The following is a 21,245-nucleotide window of genomic DNA, read 5'->3' on the forward strand; positions in this document are numbered from 1 at the left end:
TCTTCCTCCCTTCCCTTATTTATTCTTGGATCTGAATTTATTATACTCCTGTCATCTGAAGAAGAGGGTTTTGCCCATGAAAGCTCAAGATACCATCTACATGTTTGGTTAGTCTTTAAGGTGCTATTAGACTATTTATTGTTCAAGTTTTTGCTGTGTGGGTAGTTACTACTAGCAGGGCTGTATCATGACTTCTCTCAGCAGAGCACGAGGACAGTTTTTCTTTCAAACTTTGCAATCATGTCTATAACAGTGTTGCCACACTGTCCAGAGGGGTCTATGCAAGCACCCTATTAGTTACCTCTGTGCTTTCAGCAACATTCCCCGCATATTGGGGATTGCCTAATTGTGCCAAATACATGTTGTGCCAGTCAGAGTAGTAGAAAATAATGTCCAGGAACTGTGTGGTGGGGAGGAGAGAGGGGTGGAAAATCCACTTGCAATCTATTTAGCGTATATAAAAATAAAATAATCTTTACTTCTATGCATAAGCCAGTCTCTAATTTATTAAATTATACAATTTGTTCTTTATTCTGAAGCAAATCGGTAGCATTAATTAGCTAACACAATCCTAACTCAATAAAACCTCAAAGGGATAGCCGTGTTAGTCTATAGATGAAAAAAACAATGATCCTACAGCACCTTACAGACTAACACAAAATGTAGATAGAATAATGAGCTTTTAAGGGCACAACCCATGAGTGGAGCAGCTCCATTCATCTGAAGAAGACGGTTGTGCTCACAAAAGCTCATGGTACTATCTATGTTTTTTGTTCATCTGTAAAGTGTTGCAGAACCACTCGTTTAAGTTTTTTCAGTAAAGCCTGTCACTCACTTGGTACAGTGAACAAAAGTATTGAAACTGTAATATTGTCTACTTCAGTGGTTCTCAACATTTCCAGACAATGGTACCCCTTTCTAGAGTGATTTGTCGTGAGGACCACTCCCTTCCCTAAGTTCCACCTCACTTTAAAACTAGTTGCTCACAAAAAGGAACAAAAAAGGGTCACAGCACACTATTACTGAAAAATTGCTTACTTTCTCATTTGAACCATGTAATTCTAAAATAAATCAAATGGAATATAATTTCAAACACCATTCGACTGAGATTCAATTATAATGACCATGTCCCACGCTTTAAATATTGAACTCAGTACAAAACACTGCATGCAACTTATAATTAAATGGAAAACCCATGGGGCAAGAACTTTGGCAACATTCAAATGACTCTGCATTGTTAAAGCTACATCACCTACTTCTCCAGTGCCAAAAACAACATGCGCTGAAATTAAAAGCAGGTCAGCACTAAGTTCTAAGTGTAACCCTTTATTCCTAATAGGACATGTATGAGATTACATAGATTTCCATATATTCTTTTATTGGATCAATTTCTGTTGATGAGAGAGAAGCTTTCAGGCTTTCCAGAGCTTTTCATACATGTGCTGGCAGATTCCCTAATGAATGCTCAGTCAAGGGAATTGCAGGGCCAGTAAGCAAGATAACACTGGAGATATGAGTTTTCTAGAATACTGATGTACAGTGTTTGCTCTAATTTTTCCCATCCTGAGCACAATGAATTTTCTTATTTGCACTTCATTTGCATAGGCTTTTGCACCAGAGAGGTGCAGTGTAGACGTCACCTAAATGTTCAGAGTGCTGGTTTGGGTGTTGTTGCCTACCACTCCAGCACACCTTCCCTATCCTATCCCCCCCCTAAGTCTACCTTTCCTTCTTTCATAAATGCTTCAGCTGTTTAGTTCGGGCTGGCCCACAACATTTTGGCACCTGAGGTGGGGAACTCAAATGACGCCCCCACTGGCCTCGCTTGGGCCAAAACTTTGAAAGGTCTCAATTCTGCCTTCTTCCTGTTCTACTCCTCTCATGGTACTGCAGGGATCATACATGTGCACCAGCAACAGACAATTTTCTACACTCTGGGTCCTAGTGGCACTCCCCTCCTCCCGCCCCCCCCCCGTCTGGCACCTGAGGTGGCTGCCTCAGTTTGCCTCATGGTAAGGCCAGCCCTGTATTTAGTCCATTTTTGCTTGTTCCCTAAATTTTACTAATTCTATTTGTAAATATTACTCCTCTCCTCCCCCAAAAAGAAACACAACTTACTTAGAAGATGTTTGTATATGGTACTTTTATATCACAAGTGTTGTATTTTTCTGATTTGCTAGCATGTCAGTGAAGTTTTATAGCCCTTTGGACTTCATGTTTAGCTCATGAGCTTTATTGAGTTTCATACTTTAGTACTTCACTGATTCACCCACATAATCTATTCTGCCAGCTGCAAACTCATTTATTTCAATGGTTGAGTAGCATGTTGCAGTGATTAGTTTCCCATGCTGCTAAAAATGAATAATATCATAACACGTCAATGGAAACTTTAGCAAGTGAACTATGCACTCTTCTCACCAATATTTGTTTAGCAGTTTCTAGTATTACTTTTCTGGATTCAGTTACCTTATTTCAGTGTATTCAAAGATTGAAAACATCAGTTTGGAAAGGTGCCTCATTTGCTCTATGCAACTAAGATGCAATTAGTTCCTTTACTAATTGCATGTTTTCCCCAAAGCTTTATGTATACCTAAAACTGTGTTTATATATACACCTAAAATTCTCTATACCTCCTTAAATTTTATAAAACTATTACCATATTTGCCTCTTCTTGCAAATTGTCTCCCCCCTCAAAATATTACAGTAATATGAAAGATAGAAAAATACTGAAGAGTGACTAGAATGCTTTCTAAGCCTTGGTCTACTGTACATCTTTATTTTGAAATAACCCCCCTTAGATCAAATTTATAAGTGGAGGGTCCACACTACCAAGCCCGTTCTTTCAAAATAAGGGGCTGCTTATTTCGAAATCCGAACTCCTGCTTTGCTCGGGGAAGAATGCTAATTTCAAAACAGTTATTTCGAAATAACTACTCCCCAGAGAGATTTGAACTTATGACTCCCCAGTGCTTCCTGGGGCTCTAAGGCTCCACATTAATGGAGCCTGCCTCTGAGTAATTTCGAGGCTTCTCTATAGTGGGGACATGCAATTTTGATTTTGTAAAAATGGGAGTTAAGTTGAATTTAGTTATTTCAAAATACAGTAAAACTCCATTGGTCCGGTATCTGACGGTCCGGCACTCCTGATGGTCCGGCACCATCAGGAACCCGGAAGTGCTCTGCAGCCGGACCATTGGAGCTGCTCTGCCCCCAGCTTCCCCTATTCAGCCGCTGCTAAAACTGACCAGCAGCTGAATCAGGGAAGCCGGAGGCAGAGCAGCTGGGGCGCTGCCGGGTAGGTCCCCTAGCGCTGCCCCTGGGGGCTGCGGGACCAACCCGGCAGCACCCTAGGCGTCCTGATTCAGCCGCTGCTGAAATTGACCAGCGGCTGATTCCAGGAAGCCCGAGGCAGAGCTGCTCTGCCTCAGGCTTCCTGGAGTCAGCTCTTGGTCAATTACAGCAGCGGCTGGCTTGGGGACGCTTGGGGCAGAGCAGCTGGGGTGCTGCCGAGCTGATCCAGTAGCGCCAAGGAGCGGCGCTGTGGGACCAACCCAGCAGCACCCCAGCTGCTGTGCCCCAGGCATCCCCAAGAGCAGCTGGGGTGCTGCCTGGTTGGTCTCGCCGTGCCAAGGGTCGGCGTTACCCCGACCAACCCGGCAGCACGCCAGCTGCTCTGCCCCAGGCGTCTCCGATTCAGCCGTTCCTGGTCAGTTTCAGCAGCGGCTGAATCAGGGACGCCTAGTGCAGAGCCGGACTATAGGAAGGGGGGGCTATGAGGGGTCTGGGGTGGCACCCCCACCACCCAGACCCCTCATAGCCCCACCTTCCGATAGTCCAGCATATCTGATAATCCGGCATCCCCTGGGTCCCAAAGGTGCTGAAGTTTACTGTAGTTTCCTAGTGTAGACATGGGTAAAATTCCTCTTTGTGTAGACCGCTCATACATCACTTGGCTCCCAACTTTAGGGCTACGTCTACACTGGCATGATTTTCCGAAAATGCTTTTAACGGAAAAGTTTTCCGTTAAAAGCATTTTTGGAAAAGCGCGTCTAGATTGGCAGGATGCTTTTCCGCAAAAGCACTTTTTGCAGAAAAGCGTCCGTGGCCAATATAGACGCGCTCTTCCGCAAAAAAGCTCCGATTGCCATTTTTGCGATCGGGGCTTTTTTGCGGAAAACAGTACTGTGCTGTCTATACTGGCCCTTTTGCGCAAAAGTCTTTCGGAAAAAGACTTCTGCCCGAACGGGAGCAGCATAGTATTTCCGGAAAAGCACTGACAATCTTACATGAGCTCATCAGTGCTTTTCTGGAAATTCAAGCTGCCAGTGTAGACAGCTGGCAAGTTTTTCCGGAAAAGCGGCTGATTTTCCGGAAAAACTTGCCAGTCTAGACACAGCCAAGGGGTATAGAGGCCTCGTGATTACTTGTAAATATTTGGATTGCACACAGCCTCATAGGGATATATATTTAGTAAAGTGAAGCCTGATTGCCAAAGCACATCTACAAAGTGTTTAAATCTTCTTACTACAATAGCTAAGTCACAGAATTATGCAACCCCCATTCCAATATTATAGAAATACTTCTGCTAAAATACGCTTGAGTAATAAAGCTTATTAGGAATCTAACCCAGTGTAATATTTCTGTGCATGCACTGCTATCTATGAAACACAGGAAAGTTTCAAGAGATGTGTTTTTATTAATGCAATATGCAAACCCAGACAGCAAGGTAGGCATTTTGGTTACAGTTCAAAGAAGAGCAACATTCATCAGTAAAATTTAACATTTAGTGAGGTCTAATTATATATGCATGTGAGCAAAATTAAATGCTTTCAGTGCACTTTCTGAATGATTGCCTAACAGATCACACACAGTTAAATCTCTGGGCAGAAAGCCAGCGTGAGACCTTACATCACTTAAGTCCTATTTTGAGTGTTTAAGTGGGACTTAAGTGATGCATAAGCCTTTTATGGATCCTTTATATAGTGGTTAGAACATGGAAGTGGGAGTTCTGGTTATTGTCTCATTGTAGCACTGTGGGCAAATCATTTAGGTCCAGCTTCACAAAGGTATTTAGGCACCTAATTCCCAATTATTTAAATGAGTGTTAGGTACCAAAGTACCTTTGTGAATTTGGGCCTTATTCCCTCTGTGCCTGAGTTTCCTTTTCTGTAAAATGGGAATAATAGTTCCCTGGCTCACCAGGAGACAGAAAATATGGCAGTAAAGGGAGTAAATATTAAAGTGTTAATGGTACCCACTGCACTGTGCTATCCAGCCAAATCTTTCAGAAGCACTAATAGATTAAGCTGAAAAGTGCCTTAGTGGACATTATTCACATTTTAACAGATGACACTGAAACAAAGTATGGTGAATTGTCCTGCATAAAGAAAGGAAGTCTGATGGAGTAGGGAACAAAAAACAGGTCTCCCGTTGTAAGTCAAATTCCTTAAACACAACTTTTCTTCCTTGATAGGAAGAAAAATGGATTGAAATACCATGTAATATTATATATTTGTTAAATGTTAACAACCAAAACATATAACCAATGTAATGCAAGTTTGTGTACTTTTATCAGTAAAGGCCAAATTAAATTAAATATTTTGTTCACTGACCAACTCAGCTCACATCTGTTAATAAGTGCAAGGGCATACAAACAAGTAGCAAGCCAGGAGGGCCACAGTTCTAGAATTTACTGAGCAGGATACATGAGAAGGAGATGGCAAGTGTGAAATTCCAGCGTTTTCATTTTGCTGAATAGAGAGAAAACTAGCTCAAGACCAGGAAGCTCATTGCAAGCCAAATGCTGCATCTGGAACGGAGGTTATGACTTAGCACTTACCCCTTGCCACTGTAAGTGTGGAGCCCTGCAAATCTGCAGCTATCTGCTTTATATCCATGGGCAGATGGGAATGCGGATATTCGTGGCTCATTTTTGTGGATACAGATACAGCTGTAGATACAACGTTTTGTATCCGCACTGGGCTCTAACCACTGATCATTCCCAGATTTCACAGGGACTCCCAGCTAGATCTTGGCCTCCATCATGCCATGACACTGGCATATGTAAGTAAGCATTTTTTTTTACAATATGATTCAAATATTTTGACAGCTTGGTTTTCTAGAACACATATTTCCTGTCTGCTTTCAAGATATTCTCATCTGGCAACCACATTGTTCAGTACCTGGACTGTAAGATGAACTATTTTAGTAGATTCTGCTAGCATTTAGGCCCTGATCCTGCAAAGACTAATATGCTTGCAGTGTGACCGGTCAGAGGGACTGCTCATGGGGGCACAATGATGTACACGCTTATGTTTTTGCAAGAGGCGAGATTTTGTAGCCATGCTTTTCCTATGGAGGTCACAGGCAAATGTAATTAAGTTTATTACAAAATTCCCAAACAAAAGTATTTACTAAATTGAAAACCTAACAAATTCATTATGATTGAAACATTTATAGTGCAATATTAAAAAGCAAAGACATATTTATCTTAATCTGTTCTAGAGATTTATGCGTCTGTCCATGTGTCTGAGTTCATTTGTTCAAGAACTCCTAAACGGGAAGAGTTAAGACCAGCAAATTTGGTATGCAGCTTCTTTGTCTTCCCCCACTGATAGCCCATCCTCAACCTTCATTCTCACCCCCTCCACCACTGCTTTGTGCACTGTTCCCCTCTCCCCCCCCCATCCTGAAGGCCCTGTCCTGACTCCTGTATCCCTCAAATCATCAGCTTCTCGCTCTGAAGAACCCAGGCAATGCTGTGTAAGTCTTCTAGTTTTATTATATTGCAGTATTGACTTTGAGTTGTTGCCTATATTCAGAATGTATAACAGTAAAATATTAACTCTTGATTACACCCACTAACTGAGATGATTGAAACCCAGATTGAAAAGACAACTTGATTCAAGGACAGTAGAAAGCTTAAATAAAGAGGCACTACAAACTTGAAATCTTGTCAGTTTAAAAAAAAAAAAAAAAGTTAAGGATAGGCTGAGAAACAGAAGCTAGTCGAGACCTGCTGCCAGTTTTGGTGCTTCATAGACAGGAGCAGCCTGAGGCGGGCTGTGGCAGCTGGCACCCCAGGCGGAACGCGTAATCAGCGCCCCCGCCTGCACGTCCGTCAATGGAGTGATGACATCATCGGGCGCCCTGGGCACCAAATGATGTCATAATTGGGCGCCTGGCGCCCCGCTGAAGGCAGCACCCTAGGCGATGGCCAAGTTGGCCTATAGTCACGGGCCGCCCCTGTTCATAGAAAATGTTAAAATGTTTCTCCCCTCTGTTGATTTCTGGAAAAAAGTCACACAAATAATAGGGCAGGTGACTAAAGTTGTTGTGAAAGTAACACCATGAAACTGACTATACACAAAGTGCTTAAATCCATAAAGAAAACAAGACAAAGCAATAGGGGAATTAAAAAAAAAACTCTCTCATTTTCAGTTAGATGTTACTTGTAACCATAGCAGGTAAGCCATTTTCAGACAGAAGAGGGATTTTTAATTTAACAACAATTATATTTGTAAACTGCTCTGAGTTACTTCAGAGAAAGTTGCTATAGAAACACAAAATACTGAGCCAGTTCACCCCCTAATAGCATAATCTCCTTCCATAACTTGTAAAAGGTTAAAAACAAACAGAAACAAACACCACCTAATTTCCTTATCTGTAAAGAGTCATACTCTTTGTCCTTGCTTTGACATAGCGTCTGCATATATCTGATTTGATTTCCATTTTGTATCCCCCCCAAGGCCGGCTCAAGCCATTCCTGAGCTGCGGGTGCGCGATGCATGCATGGCTCCATCCCCGGGCACAGGGCACATGCACGGCTCCACCCCCGGCACACCTTACAGCTGCAATTGGGCACACAGTGGCCGACTGCAGGTCTAAGGGGCGCCGTGCGGCCCCTTGCCCCAGGCACATGGCACCTGATGGCAGCTCTAAGGGGTGCTGCGCGGCCGGGTGTGCAACACCCCTTACAGCTGCCATCAAGCGCCCCCCCATAGGTTGGCGCCCCCTAATCCGGCCCTGATCCCCCGTACCATTTAGTCAGTGAGGATAGATAGCCGTGACACCCCTTTCGTCTCTTGCTCTGACATATGCCTTCAGGCTTTCTTCCCTGCTGCCCTGGCCTGTCGGAAAGCCCTTCCGCCATCTCCTAGTTCCCTCCATCCTCTCAGGATTCAAACTGCTCCTGAAAAGCTCACTTCTGCTTTATCACCTATAAAAAACACAAGTGTTCCATTTGAAATCATTGTATGTAAACCACCAAGGATTATGCTGTCTGCCTCAAGTGAGTCACCACCCAGTCATATATCGGAAACATGCCACCTCCCTTTCCTCCCCACTCTCTTGGTTTTTCACTTCTCTGTATATACTCCTCTGAGACTTCTCGGTCTGTATCCAGGCCTGGCTTTTGGGCAAGGTGGTCGCCGTGGGCCCCGCATATTCAGGGCCCTGCAGCTCCACGCACTCAGGGCCCTGCGCTGCCCAGCTCCTGCCCCAGCCCACCCCACACACGCTTTGGCCAGGCCTGTCTGTGTCTCTCTGTATAGTTCATCTTAAGGTCTCAATATTGCAAGTTGTTCTGCATGGGTGACTACCAATGAAGAGCCCTATTGACTTCTGTGAGGCTCTGTCATGGTTGTTCTCCACTCTGGCATTACAAATGCAGAAGGGGTGTGTGTGTGTGTGTGTGTGTGTGTGGAGGGAGGGAGGGGGGAGAGAGGGAGGAGGAGGAGGGAAGCGAGCAGAATAAACACAGCAAAACCTGTCTCTGTGATTCCTAGAGACAAATTTACTCAATCTTAGTCCCCCTGTGATCCAAAAAAAGACAAGACTAGTTCCGTGCTACTACCTCCCAAGTGATTAAAAGAAAATATAAAATAAAAACCCTTTTCCAGGGAAGAGATCATTTGGGAATCTCCTCCCGAAGGTAAAGCTCTCCCCCTTGCCCCCAATCTCTGTTTTGCTTGGAGTTGGGAAAACAAACAGGGAATCCACAGAGAACAATGGACTCTGCCCTTGTAACTAGGCACTTAATCCTAAGGATACAACAATTAACCAATGCTGGTTAATCAAAATAAAAAGAAAACTCTTTTATTATCGAAGCAAAACTACCATTGCAAGCATAGTAAATTGATCAGGTGGTAAGTAGCCATAATTGACACAGATTCAGGGAAAGTCCCTGGGTTGTAATCCTTAATTACAAAAGAGAAAAACAATTAGCCAGCTCAGACATGATTTCCAAACAAGGAACAGACCCTGATGAACTATCTAAACTTTTCCCTACTTACACAATTCAAGAAGTCCATTCTTGGAGAGAGAAAGCATCTCTCCCTCAATACCTGGGAGAAACTGCTCTGCTCTTAAACAAAAAAGAGAGAGAGGGAAAACCCCCCTGTCCCAGTTTGAAATTCCTACCTGCATTTTTATTGGCTGACTGCCCGAACCCTCCTCCCTCTCCCCTCCCCTTGCTAGGTACCTGAGTTAACGCCTTAGTCACCAGGTGCTGGTCAGCACTCCTGTTCATGACAGGCTCCCTGGAGGGGAAATGTCTGCTATGTCTCATTTCCCAGGGTACAATCTGGACTGTTGAACAGCTGTGTACCCTGAATTCTCTAACCTGGGTACTTTTTACACTGCTGTGTTGTCAGAACATCCACTCCTGACTTGCACATACAGCCTTCAATGTGCAAATTCATTTCCAGCTAAATACATGGGCCTCTAATGACCAGTCACTTGTGAATTACACATACGGCAAGAGCCACAAATTCTTAGGCCCAGCCTTGTTGCCCCACAAAAATGTGCACCCTGTACTGTCCAGCACATTACTAAACAATGCAAGCTCATAAAAAGTCCATCATTTCATCAAAGGAAAATAATGCACCAGCCTTTTTATCCCTAATAGGGGGTCCCCACACACTTTTCAAATATTCCTTTGTACAACATTTTTCTTAGTTTGATAAAGGTATAATAGTACAGACCTGTCATGCTTACATCCTCACCTGGAATAACATGGGGGATCTCAGTCTAAGGCTGATGCTTAATGTTAAGCACCTGAGCAGTTCCACTGAACTCAATAGAATTATTAAATTAAACATGAGCATAAGAGTTGTTAGGATTAGAGCCTAAGATTTGTAACCTCTTTGGGATCTGTATTTATTTGTGTTCAGTGAAGCATCTGTTCACACTCATGGGGGCTTATAAAATGCGGCCCCTACAGTAAGCATCAGAGAGGTCAATGGGGCTCTGCACTCAGATGTGCTCTTGCAGAACAACTTACAATATCCAGATCTTAATGATGATATATACAGAGAAATGAGAAATAAAATAAATATTTCAGCTGGATCATGAGTTACTTTGCCTTGTAGTCTTTCTTTATTGGGATTGAATAGTTATATAGAAGTAGTGCTCAGAGATCCCCAGAGAGACCGTGATTCCCTTGTGCTAGGTGCTGCACTATTATACAACACAGCACGATTCCTGTTCCAGAGTCAGTGACCTCAGTCCTATAATGAACTTTGCACATCTGTGCCCAGGAGGAGTCCCTCTGCAACAATGGGGTCCCAGTAGGCACAGGCATCTAGCCTCTTGAAGCTCATTGCAGGACTGCTGCCCCCGGGGAATGAGAGACACACAGGGCTCGTCTACACTGGCCCCTTTTCCGGAAGGGGCATGTAAATTTCACCAGTCGTCGTAGGGAAATCCGCGGGGGATTTAAATATCCCCCGCGGCATTTAAATAAAGTAGGACATAAGACCCTCCGGAAAAGGGCACTTTTTCCGGAGGATCGGGGCCAGTGTAGATGCTCTTTTCCGGCTTTTTTAAAAGCCGGAAAAAAGCGGCGGACATTTTTATTTAAATGCCGCGGGGATATTTAAATCCCCCGCGGATTTCCCTACGACGACTGGTGAAATTTACATGCCCCTTCCGGAAAAGGGGCCAGTGTAGACGTAGCCACAGAGTGGGAGAGAGGACAATAACATATACACTGTTTAAGAGGCAGGGGGGGGGGGGCTAATAGGCCAGGTACTGCCTTGGGGAATCTGAGTTTTGGGACAGACCCTCAACTAGTGGACGCTGCCATTGCTCCCTTGTGGGACAACTGACACCCACTGAGGTGCTGCTCGAAGCTGGATTCCCAATTCTTCCACCCACTTTGGGCAAAGGCACACACCTCCGTGCCTGCCACCGCCTCTCCAGCCCTGGGGCTTGTCTCTTGCCATGCCCAGCAGGGCTGGCCCGTCCGCGGGTGTGCCCTGCGATGCCTAGCTCCCAGCAGGGCTTCCCAGCTCCTGTCTCACACATGCTGCAAGTAACTTAACTTTTCCTACAGTTACTGTCCTGTTGCAACCAGGATCCGTGCCAGCTCTCCCAGTGGCTCCCTGCTGCCGTCTGTAGTTCCGCCAGCTCCCCCGGAGCTGCGCACCAGGGCGCACCGCTTCCTTTCACCTCCGCACGACACCGCATGTGAACCACGGCACGTTTGCACTGTGGACCCGCTTCCCCCCCTGCTCTTGGCGCTACGGGCAGCCCGAGCAGTGGCGGCCCCCCTGGATCTTTGCATGGCACTGGTCGGGCGAATTCGGGGCTCCCGCGCACGAGCGGCGTGGCCGTGTCTCGGCCCCAGGCTCGCAGCGCACGTGTAGGGCTGACACTGGCCCGCTCTCCTTAACACCCCCCCCCCCCCGCAAGGCTCCTGGTCATCAGCATGGGGGGGGGGGGTATAGGCTGTAGGAGGGAGCCCGCTGGCCGCCCGAGGGGGCTTCCCTGGACTTCCACGCCAGGGCAGGGCGCTGTGACAGGCTGGGAAGCGGCCGCTCCCAGCCCGCCCCTTTCCCGGCGTGTGGGGCTCGCACCCGCCCGGCCGGCCCTCCCCCTAGCGCCCTGCCTTCCTCCGCTGGCTGAGGCAGCGCGGGCTGCTGCTTCCCTGCCGCTCCTGCCCCCGGGGCTCTGCCGGCCCGTGGCCCTCTCCTCCGCCTGCCCAGCCCAGCCCGCCAGATGTCCTCGGCCCCCGTCCGCTCCCCCACGCTGCGGCCCCACAGGATGAAGAAGGACGAGTCTTTCCTGGGCAAGCTCGGCGGGACGCTGGCGAGGAAGAAGAAGGCGAAGGAGGGTGAGGCTGCCCGCGCGGGGAGTCGGAGCAAAGTGACTTGCAGCGGCTGCCCCCCGGCCAGGGGACATGGAGGGAGGGAGGGAAACTTGGGAGCCCCCCTTGTGGGACTCCCATGGGCCCGGAGGCAGCTGAGCCTGGGCTGGGGTGTGGCCGGGTTTGGCCCTCAGGGCTGGGAGACTTTAGGGATCCGAGCAGCCGCGCTGGCTGTGCAGGAGGGGAGGCGCCCGGGCAGCCCGATCAGCTCCGCGTGGCTGCGAGGGCACCGCTCATTAAATGCCGTAAAGCTCATTCCCCGTTTCGCCGGCGCCAGGCTGCAGGGTAGTGCACAAATATAAACAGTGGCGGGAGCCCGCTGGAGTCGCCTCGAGCTGGCCGCCTGCTGGGCCCATCCCCGTTGCTCCTTGCTGTGGGCTGCTCTTCCTTTGTGGACTCCCTCTTCGCTTAGGCAGGAGGGACAATTTTCACTGTTTCTGTGGAGTTTTACTTTCCATCGCCCCTGATGTTCTTGTACCTGAACTGTCAGGGGGAATAACCCTAACACTTTTTTCTCTTGGAAAAGGACAGAGTCTGGAAAATGCCAGGGGCCACTGTTTCAGCACAATGCTGGGGAGTTTGGGTTGGAAACACTGCAGGAGACCCTTTTAAAGCCAGCCAGTTTTTCTGGGCTGGGGTTCTACATGCTGTTTTGTTACAGGTATATCTGTTTTGGGTGGGTGTGTGGGGGGAGAATGACTTTTGGAATCCCTTCCCGCACTATAGTGAGTGTCTGCACTAGGGGTGTGAGCCTGAGATCATCTGCTAACTTTTATAGTTACAGGCAGAGACATCCTCTCCCACATGCTGCTACCTGTTCTTTTAAGCAGGCTCCCTGTGAGCACCAGCACCAGAGGCAGCAATGCAGAGTGGGAAGGGGGGAGCAGGTGGCTCCGTGGGAGCCCCCTCTGCCCATTTGTAAATGTGTACCTGCTGAAAATTTCAGCAGGTACACATTTTCCCAAATAAATACATTTTAACATTCCTAGTCTACACCAGGGCAGGCAAGGTGCTGGCCGGTCAAGTCACTGTATCCGGCCTGTGGGCACGTCCTCAGGCAGGAAGCAGCCCCACACCACTTTAAGCTCTCTGTGGTGCTCTCTGTTCCAGATGCCTAGGGTAGGGAGAGGCTTCGTACACTGCCCCTGCCCTCAGCAAAATTTTTTGGCTCAACCGGCCGATAGGAGTGGAGAAATTATGATGGAGGCGGAAGCAGGGTGTGAAGCCTTCCTCCACACCTCAGTGCCTGGGGCAGAGAGCCACAGGGGAGCAGCCTGGAGCTTCTGGGAGGCAAGGAGCCTGCTTCAGGGTCCTGCAGGGCTGCTGGCTGGGAGCCTCCGACATAAGCACCTCTCAACCAAAGCCTGCCTCTCGTGGCATCCCAACCCCCTGCCCTAGTCTCCACTCAAATCCTCTGCATCTTCACTCCATGTCACAACTCCTTCCAAGACTCTGCATCCCCTCCTACAGTCCTCACTCAGGCCAGAATCCGATCCTGCACCTATATTCCCTTCTGGATCCTGTACCCCAATCCCTTGCCCCAGATCACAATCCCCTCCTTTACCCAAACTCCCTCTCAGACCTCACATCCACTCCTGCACCCCAGTTCCCTGCTCCCAGCTCCTATCTGCATCCAACTTCCATCCCAGATCCTGTACCCCTTTCATGGAAAAGTGTGGCCCAGGACCACTTAAGAAATCTTGGTGTGGCCTCACCATTGAAAATTATTGCCCATCTCTGATCAACATTGAAGTGCTACCATGGTGTAGCTGCAGTGTTGTAGTTATGCCATTGTGGTCATTTACAGTTATACTAAGCGAGGTCTACACTGTATAGTTTTTTGGCATAGCTATTTTGGTTATTTATCAGTATAGTTTATTTCTCTTGGAGTGAAGGGAAACTGGAATAAACTATGCCGGTTAAAATCACAGTTTTGCTGGTATAAATTGCATATATGCTAAGGCCTGGTCTATACTAAAAAGTCAGGTTGGCTTAATTATATCAGTCACAGCTGGAAAAAATCTGCACTTCTGAACAGTGTATCTTGGTTAGCTTAAGTCCCCCTCCATTGACAGAAGGATTCTTCATCCACCTAGCTACTACCTCTTAGGGAGGTTAATTACCTATGCTGACAGATTAACCCCTCCCATCAGCACAGCTGCCCCCCTGTAGCATTTTAACTGTAGACAGGCCCTCCGGGTAGTTATACTGCTTAAACTATACCAGTACGTTAAAATTATGCAACTTTTGTGTAAATAAGAAGATACTGCAGTTAGATTTTGTAGCGCTAGTTTTAATTCTTTATAAACTAAACTTAATCCTCCCCAAAACTACTTGCCAATGTCCCTTTTAAGGATAACTCACTTTCTTGCCCTCTGATTCTTTGACTCTGAATGCATGGTGAGTCCTACACAGGAAGTATCCCTCATCATCATCATCCTTACTCATAAACAATTGACATCTGGTAGCAGGAAACCTGAGTGTTATTTCTTTATGTTTGAATCTAATTTTGACCTTGCTGATCAGAGACATTTTTGGTTTGGTCTCTAGATTAAGATTGTGGGTGAGGGAGAAGAGATAAGTCACTTCATTTGAAGCTCCTTTCAATTGGCTATTGAAATTGTGTGTTTTAATTACACTTAATTACCCTATGAACAGCAGTTAACTTCTGCAGTAAAACACCAGTTGTTCAGCATCCCATGGTCCTGATAGTCCGGCATCAACTGGAATCCAGAAGTGCTCTGGCCAGCCAGACAATTGGAGCTGTTCTGCCCCCAACTTTCCCAAGTCCGACACTGGTCACTTTCAGCAGCGGCGGACTTGAAGAAGCCGGGGCAAAGCAGATGGGGTGCTGCCGGGTTGGTCCCGCAGCTTCGCCCCTCACCTGAGCAGTCCTGCAGGACCAATCTGGCAGCACTCCAGCTGTTCTGCCCCTGGCTTCCCCAAATCCGCTGCTGCTGAAACTGACGAGCGGCGGACTTGGGGATACCGGGGGCAGAGCAGCTGGAGTGCTGCCCACATTACCCAGTTCCCTGCTGACCGTTTCCCCCCCCACCCCCGATCCCTCATAGCGCCCCTTCCGGTACTCTGGCATATCCAATAATCCAGCACCCCCTGGGTCCCAAAGGTGCTGGATTATCGGAAGTTTACTGAATGGCTACGTCTAGACTGGCATGATTTTCCGCAAATGCTTTTAATGGAAAAGTTTTCCGTTAAAAGCATTTGCGGAAAAGAGCGTCTAGATTGGCACAGACGTTTTTCCGCAAAAGCACTTTTTGCTGAAAAGCGTCCGTGGCCAATCTAGACGTGCTTTTGCGCAAAAAAGCCCCGATCACTATTTTTGCAATTGGGGCTTTTTTGTGCAAAACAAATCTGAGCTGTCTACACTGGCCCTTTTGCGCAAAATGACTTTTGCCCGAACGGGAGCAGCATAGTATTTCCGCAAGAAGCACTGATTTCTTACATGAGATCATCAGTGTTCTTGCGGAAATTCAAGCAGTCAGTGTAGACAGCTGGCAAGTTTTTCCACAGAAGCAGCTTGCCAGTCTAGACACAGCCTATATGGGTTTTTTTTTATATAAATATTTGGCTTCCAAACTTGATGAAAGGATATGTTGGTAGGCCACACCAAACTGCAACCAGGGAGAAGAAAAGCAATTTCTTTGATTAGCATCCTTTTTTAAAAGTCAAAGTTCCGCAAAGTTTGGCCCACTATTCTATTTCTGAGGCAATGATTCCTCACATAGTCACAACATCCCCTGATATAAGTCAGTTTGAAAAGAATGGGATGGAGGAATCAGTCTCTGGATAGGGACCCCAAATCTTGAAATATACAACTGTTTTTGGTTGTTGAAGGTGACTCTCATGCCTTAATAGCTTGCCAGCATCCAGTGTTCATGTAAGCTGTGTGCTTGTGCGGCCACTCAGAAGAGATTCAGATGCCGTCCAACCGATTAGCAGAGCACCCACACAGCTAAGTTTCGTGTTTCTACTGGTAGTGCACATTCACACTAGGAATGTAAAATCCCGTTTCATTGGTTAACTGCTTCAGTATGATGTTTAACCAGTTAATTGATAAAAGTGGGGAAGCATGGCACTCCAGTCTGGTTGGGCCGGAGTAGCCTCTTTGTCGCAGGCAGGGACTGCTCCAGCCCAACCAGAGCAGTCCTTGCCCATGATGTGCCTGTCCGCACAGGCCCCACAGGGCTGGAGCAGCCTCCTGCTCTTGGTGGATGGGGAACTGCTTCAGTGTTAACTGGAACTGGTAATCACCACCCAGTAAAGATGATGCTTACTGGTTAACCGGTTAATCTTTCACATCCTTAATTCACATGTGCCTCCGTGCACGTAAAAATGTATTCTACACAGGGATGGAAAAGATTACATGGAGCACTGCCAGCATCCCTTTTAAACAAACAATTTCCACATTGTAAGATTATGTTTTTCAAGACATCCGCTGCTGCAGTTGGTTTTAGTTGAAGTCAAACACATGTTTTGCTGAGCTTGCCTATTATTTTGCCAACTCCTGTTGTGGCCACAGCTCCCACTGGCTTTAGAATTCCTATTTTTAATTATTGTCTTTTGTATTGAGATGGAAACTGCTTGAGTTGTATTCTTCTTCTTGAGAGGAAGGAAATTCAAATTTGTGACTTTTTCCTTTTAAATGGGATGACTGGAAATTAGAAAAATATATTTCCAGATACCTATGCTGTTACCAAACAATTTGTTTATTGCAACTTACATACTGGCAGGGTCAGCATTATGACTTTGAATGCATGGAGGTTATTAACCATAAGGGGAAGTGGCTTCAATTCCTTTAGCTTCTTTTGCCTTCTTCCCTATGCCAGCCAGTCATTCCTTTCAATCTGCCAAGGCACTAATGCAGCATGCAACAAAGAGCCAAAATGAAAGCCCCAAAAATGCACATATAGAAAATTTAAACCAAATGGTGGATTTCATATCTTCAACATAAACAGCCTTCTCTCAACTCTTAGTTTAATGATTCCAATATTGTGAGCTCCAAGCATTTAAAAATCACGAGTTGCATTTAAACAATTCATGAGATTGGCTACAGAATCAGGGGATTTTTAAAAACAGTGTTGGATTCTTTTTCTTTGTCTCCTGGTTTTTGAGCCTTTGGGGAGCACATTTTCAAGCTTTGCATAGTAAACCTCAGGCCTAGAAACTGCCTTTCCTAAAATAAAAGTAACAGCTGGGATTCTGTACTAGTGATACACCTCCAGGAGTTACAGATTTACACACACAGAAATTGTGAGGCTCAAGATAAAGTTGCCAGAATTCACAGACATGGAGAAATGTAAGACTAGGAGACTACGACTAGACTGCAGGGTTTTTTTGGGGGAAAAGATATGCAAATTGCAAACCACAATTTGCATACCTTTTTCTGCTTTTTTTGTTTCAGAAGAGGCTTTTCCAAAATTTGGCCTGTCTACATGGGGCTAAATTTCGGAAAAACCTCCTCTTTTGGAAGAGCCCTTATTCCTCTCACCGAGAGGAATACAGGGATGCCAAAAGAATGCGCCTGCTTTTTGGAAACTGTTCCAAAAAAGCGGACGCATTCCCTAGACATGGCAGAGTTTTTCTGGGATACCTTAGGTATCCCAGGAAAGCTCTGCAGTCTAGACATAGCCGGAGGGACCTTGAGAGGTCATCTACATTGGCAGTACTCTATTTCTGGATAGTTCTGGTCTACATTTTCATCAATAATGTGAGAGGGCATGGAATAGAGGGAATTTAGAGACTAAAATTAGTGGCATCCCTTGAAATTAGATGTTTGAGAACATGGTCAATCCCTTTCCTCTATGGTTAGAAACATGGGAAATTGCTCTCTTATCTCAGCTGTCAGTTGAAGGAATACACTATAGGGCAGGGGTGGGCAAAAGGGACTCCGTGGGCCGGATCCGGCCCGCCAAGCGGGTTGATCTGGCCCGCGGAGGCCTTGCAGGACCATGCAGTGCTGTGAAGCGCCTTGTGCTCCTCGCAGGGCGGGAAGAGACATCATGCGCTCCCCCACCCCCAAGTCCTGATTGGCCTGGGGGCGCGAGGAGCACTCGAAGTTTCCTCCACCCTCCCCCCTGCCCTGTGAGGAGTGCACAGCTCTTCAAAGTGCCATATGTTCATGCAGGGCGGGGGCAAGGCAAAGGAAGCTTTGCGCAGCTCGCTTGCCCTCAGGTCCAAATTGGCCTGGGGGCAGGGGGAGCGCGTGAAGCCTTCTCCTGCCCTGTGAGGAGCACGTAGCACTTTGCATGTAGCACTTTGAAGTGCTGTGTGCTCCTCGCAGGGCCGGGGTAGGGTGGAAGGAGGCTTTGCACTCTCTGTCCGCCCCCAGGCCAATCAGGGCCTGGGGGTAGGAGAGCTGCACGAAGCTTCCTTTGCCCTACCCCAGCCCTGAGAGAAGTCCGTGTTACTTCTCGCATGGCTGGAGGAGGCTTTGTGCGCTACCCCACCCCCATGCCCTGGTTGGCCTGGGAGTGGGGGAGCGTGCAAAGCTTCTTCCTGCAGTGCTACGGGCACGGGTGCCTAGTGGGAATGGGAGGGCAAAGGGACTCCCCCACCTTTTGACCAGTTATGGTCTGTGGGTGGGGTAGCCCAGAAATACCTTGGCCCTGCCCCTTCTCGGGCAAAAATTTTTGAAGTGAGCGTAACATAAGAACGGCCGTACTGGGTCAGACCAAAGGTCCATCTAGCCCAGTATCCTGTCTACCGACAGTGGCCAGCACCAGGTGCCCCAGAGAGGGTGGACCGAAGACAATGATCAAGCGATTTGTCTCCTGCTATCCTTCTCCAGCCTCTGACAAACAGAGGTCAAGGACACCGTTTTATCCCCTGGCTAATAGCTTTTTATGGACCTAACATCCATGAAATTATCCAGCTTCTCTTTAAACTCTATTATAGTCCTAGCCTTCACAGCCTCCTCTGGCAAGGAGTTCCACAGGTTGACTACACGCTTTGTAAAGAAGAACTTTCTTTTATTAGTTTTAAACCTGCTCCCCATTAATTTCATTTGGTGACCTCTAGTTCTTCTATTTAGGGAACTAATAAATAACTTTTCTTTATTGGCCCTGTCCACACCACTCATGATTTTATAGACCTCTATCGTATCCCCCCTCAGTCTCCTCTTTTCTAAACTGAAAAGTCCCAGTCTCTTTAACCTCTCCTCATATGGGACCCGTTCCAAACCCCTAATCATTTTAGTTGCCCTTTTCTGAACCCTTTCCAAGGCGAAAATATCTTTTTTGAGGTGAGGAGACCACATCTGTACACAGTATTCAAGATGTGGGCGTACCATAGTTTTATACAGGGGCAGTAAGATATTCTGGGTCTTCTTTTCTATCCCTTTCCTAATAATTCCTAGCATCCTATTTGCCTTTTTGACCGCCGCTGCACACTGAGTGGAAGTTTTCAGAGAACTGTCCTCGATAACTCCAAGATCTCTTTCCTGATTTGTCGTAGCCAAATTAGCCCCTATCATACTGTACATATAGTTGGGGTTATTTCTCCCGATGTGCATTACTTTACACTTATCCACATTAAATTTCATTTTCCATTTTGTTGCCCAATCACTCAGTTTGGTGAGATCTTCTTGGAGTCCCTCACAGTCTGCTTCTGTCTTGACTATCCTAAACAGTTTTGTATCATCTGCAAACTTTACTACCTCACTGCTTACCCACTTCTCCAGATCATTTATGAACAAGTTGAAAAGGATTGATCCCAGGACTGACCCTTGCGGTACACCACTAGTTACCCCGCTCCAATCTGAAAATTTACCATTTATTCCTACCCTTTGTTTCCTGTCTTTTAACCAGTTCTCAATCCAAGAAAGGACTGTCCCTCTTATCCCATGGCCATGTAATTTACACAAGAGCCTTTGGTGAGGGACCTTGTCAAAGGCTTTCTGAAAATCCAGGTATACTATATCTACTGGATCCCCCTTGTCCACATGTTTGTTAACCCCTTCAAAGAACTCTAAGGGTATGTCTACACTACCCCCCTAGTTCGAACTAGGGGGGGTAATGTAGTCATACGAAGTTGCAAATGAAGCCCGGGATTTGAATTTCCCGGGCTTCATTTGCATAAAGCTGGCCGGCGCCATTTTTAAATGCCGGCTAGGTCGGACCCCGTGCCGCGCGACTACACGCGGCACAGACTAGCTAGTTCGGATTAGGCTTCCTAATCTGAACTAGCTGTACGCCTCGTTCCACGCCGGCCGTTCCACAAGGCGTACAGCTAGTTCAGATAGGAATCCTAATCCAAACTAGCTAGTCCGTGCCGCGTGTAGTTGCGCAGCACGGGGTCCGCTCTAGCCGGCATTTAAAAATGGCGCCGGCCAGTTTTATGCAAATGAAGCCTGGGAAATTCAAATCCCGGGCTTCATTTGCAACTCTGTATGACTACATTACCCCCCCTAGTTCGAACTAGGGGGGTAGTGTAGACATACCCTAACAGATTAGTAAGACAGGATTTCCCTTTACAGAAACCATGTTGACTTTTGTCCAACAAATTATGTTCTTCTACATGCTTCACAATTTTATTCTTTACTATTGTTTCGACTAATTTGCCCGGTACTGAAGTTAGAAGTGGCCCCCAGCCAAAAGTTATTGCCCACCCCTGCTATAGGGGCAATAGTTGGTGGATGTTTTTCCAGAGCAGGCCACAAGAGGACCCAGTGGTCTATCATTGTCAAGAGGCTGTTGCTTAAAGAACTCTTGGAAACAGTAAATTAAAATATCCCTTATTAATTCCTTCTTCTACATTGTCACAGGTTCCAAAATCTGTGTATGGCTATGTTAGGATTAAAAAAATTCAGCAATCACAACCAATGTTCCCTCTAATCTTTTTCATCCACGTGTGGATTTTTTTCTCTCAATCTGCAGAATTATGTGCATGAACATAATTATGTGCATGAACGTATGCAGAGGTGCACCAACAAAGGAGTAAGAGCTGCAGGTCTGATCCCTTCCCTAGCTATATCCGGCTCCACTCATGGACTAGCTCCCACCTGCCACCCCACACTGCTGCCGCTGATACAGAGGCAGCAGTGAAGGGTGGCAGGGGGATCCCGGAGCACACTGGCTGC

General features: G+C 46.7%; 1 protein-coding gene and 1 long non-coding RNA gene across 2 annotated transcripts in view; one reads left to right on the plus strand and one right to left on the minus strand.

Annotated features, from left to right (window-relative positions):
• Positions 1-11,674, minus strand: part of LOC112546528 (uncharacterized) — a 29,490-nt gene extending 17,816 nt beyond the window's left edge. Inside the window, exons 1-2 of the long non-coding RNA XR_003090232.3 lie at positions 11,325-11,674; positions 8,040-8,218 (exon numbers count right to left, since the gene is read on the minus strand). This is a non-coding gene — a long non-coding RNA (uncharacterized LOC112546528). The remainder of the gene's footprint in view (positions 1-8,039; positions 8,219-11,324) is intronic.
• Positions 11,675-11,831: 157 nt separating this feature from the next.
• PARVB (parvin beta) overlaps positions 11,832-21,245 on the plus strand; it is an 88,655-nt gene continuing 79,241 nt past the window's right edge. Inside the window, exon 1 of the mRNA XM_006127729.5 lies at positions 11,832-12,115. Coding sequence (XP_006127791.1) covers positions 12,001-12,115 — 115 coding nt within the window. The 5' untranslated portion in view covers positions 11,832-12,000. The remainder of the gene's footprint in view (positions 12,116-21,245) is intronic.

This window comes from Pelodiscus sinensis, chromosome 1 (genome assembly GCF_052426305.1).
Source record: "Pelodiscus sinensis isolate ZL-2025 chromosome 1, ASM5242630v1, whole genome shotgun sequence".
Taxonomy (NCBI): domain Eukaryota; kingdom Metazoa; phylum Chordata; order Testudines; family Trionychidae; genus Pelodiscus; species Pelodiscus sinensis.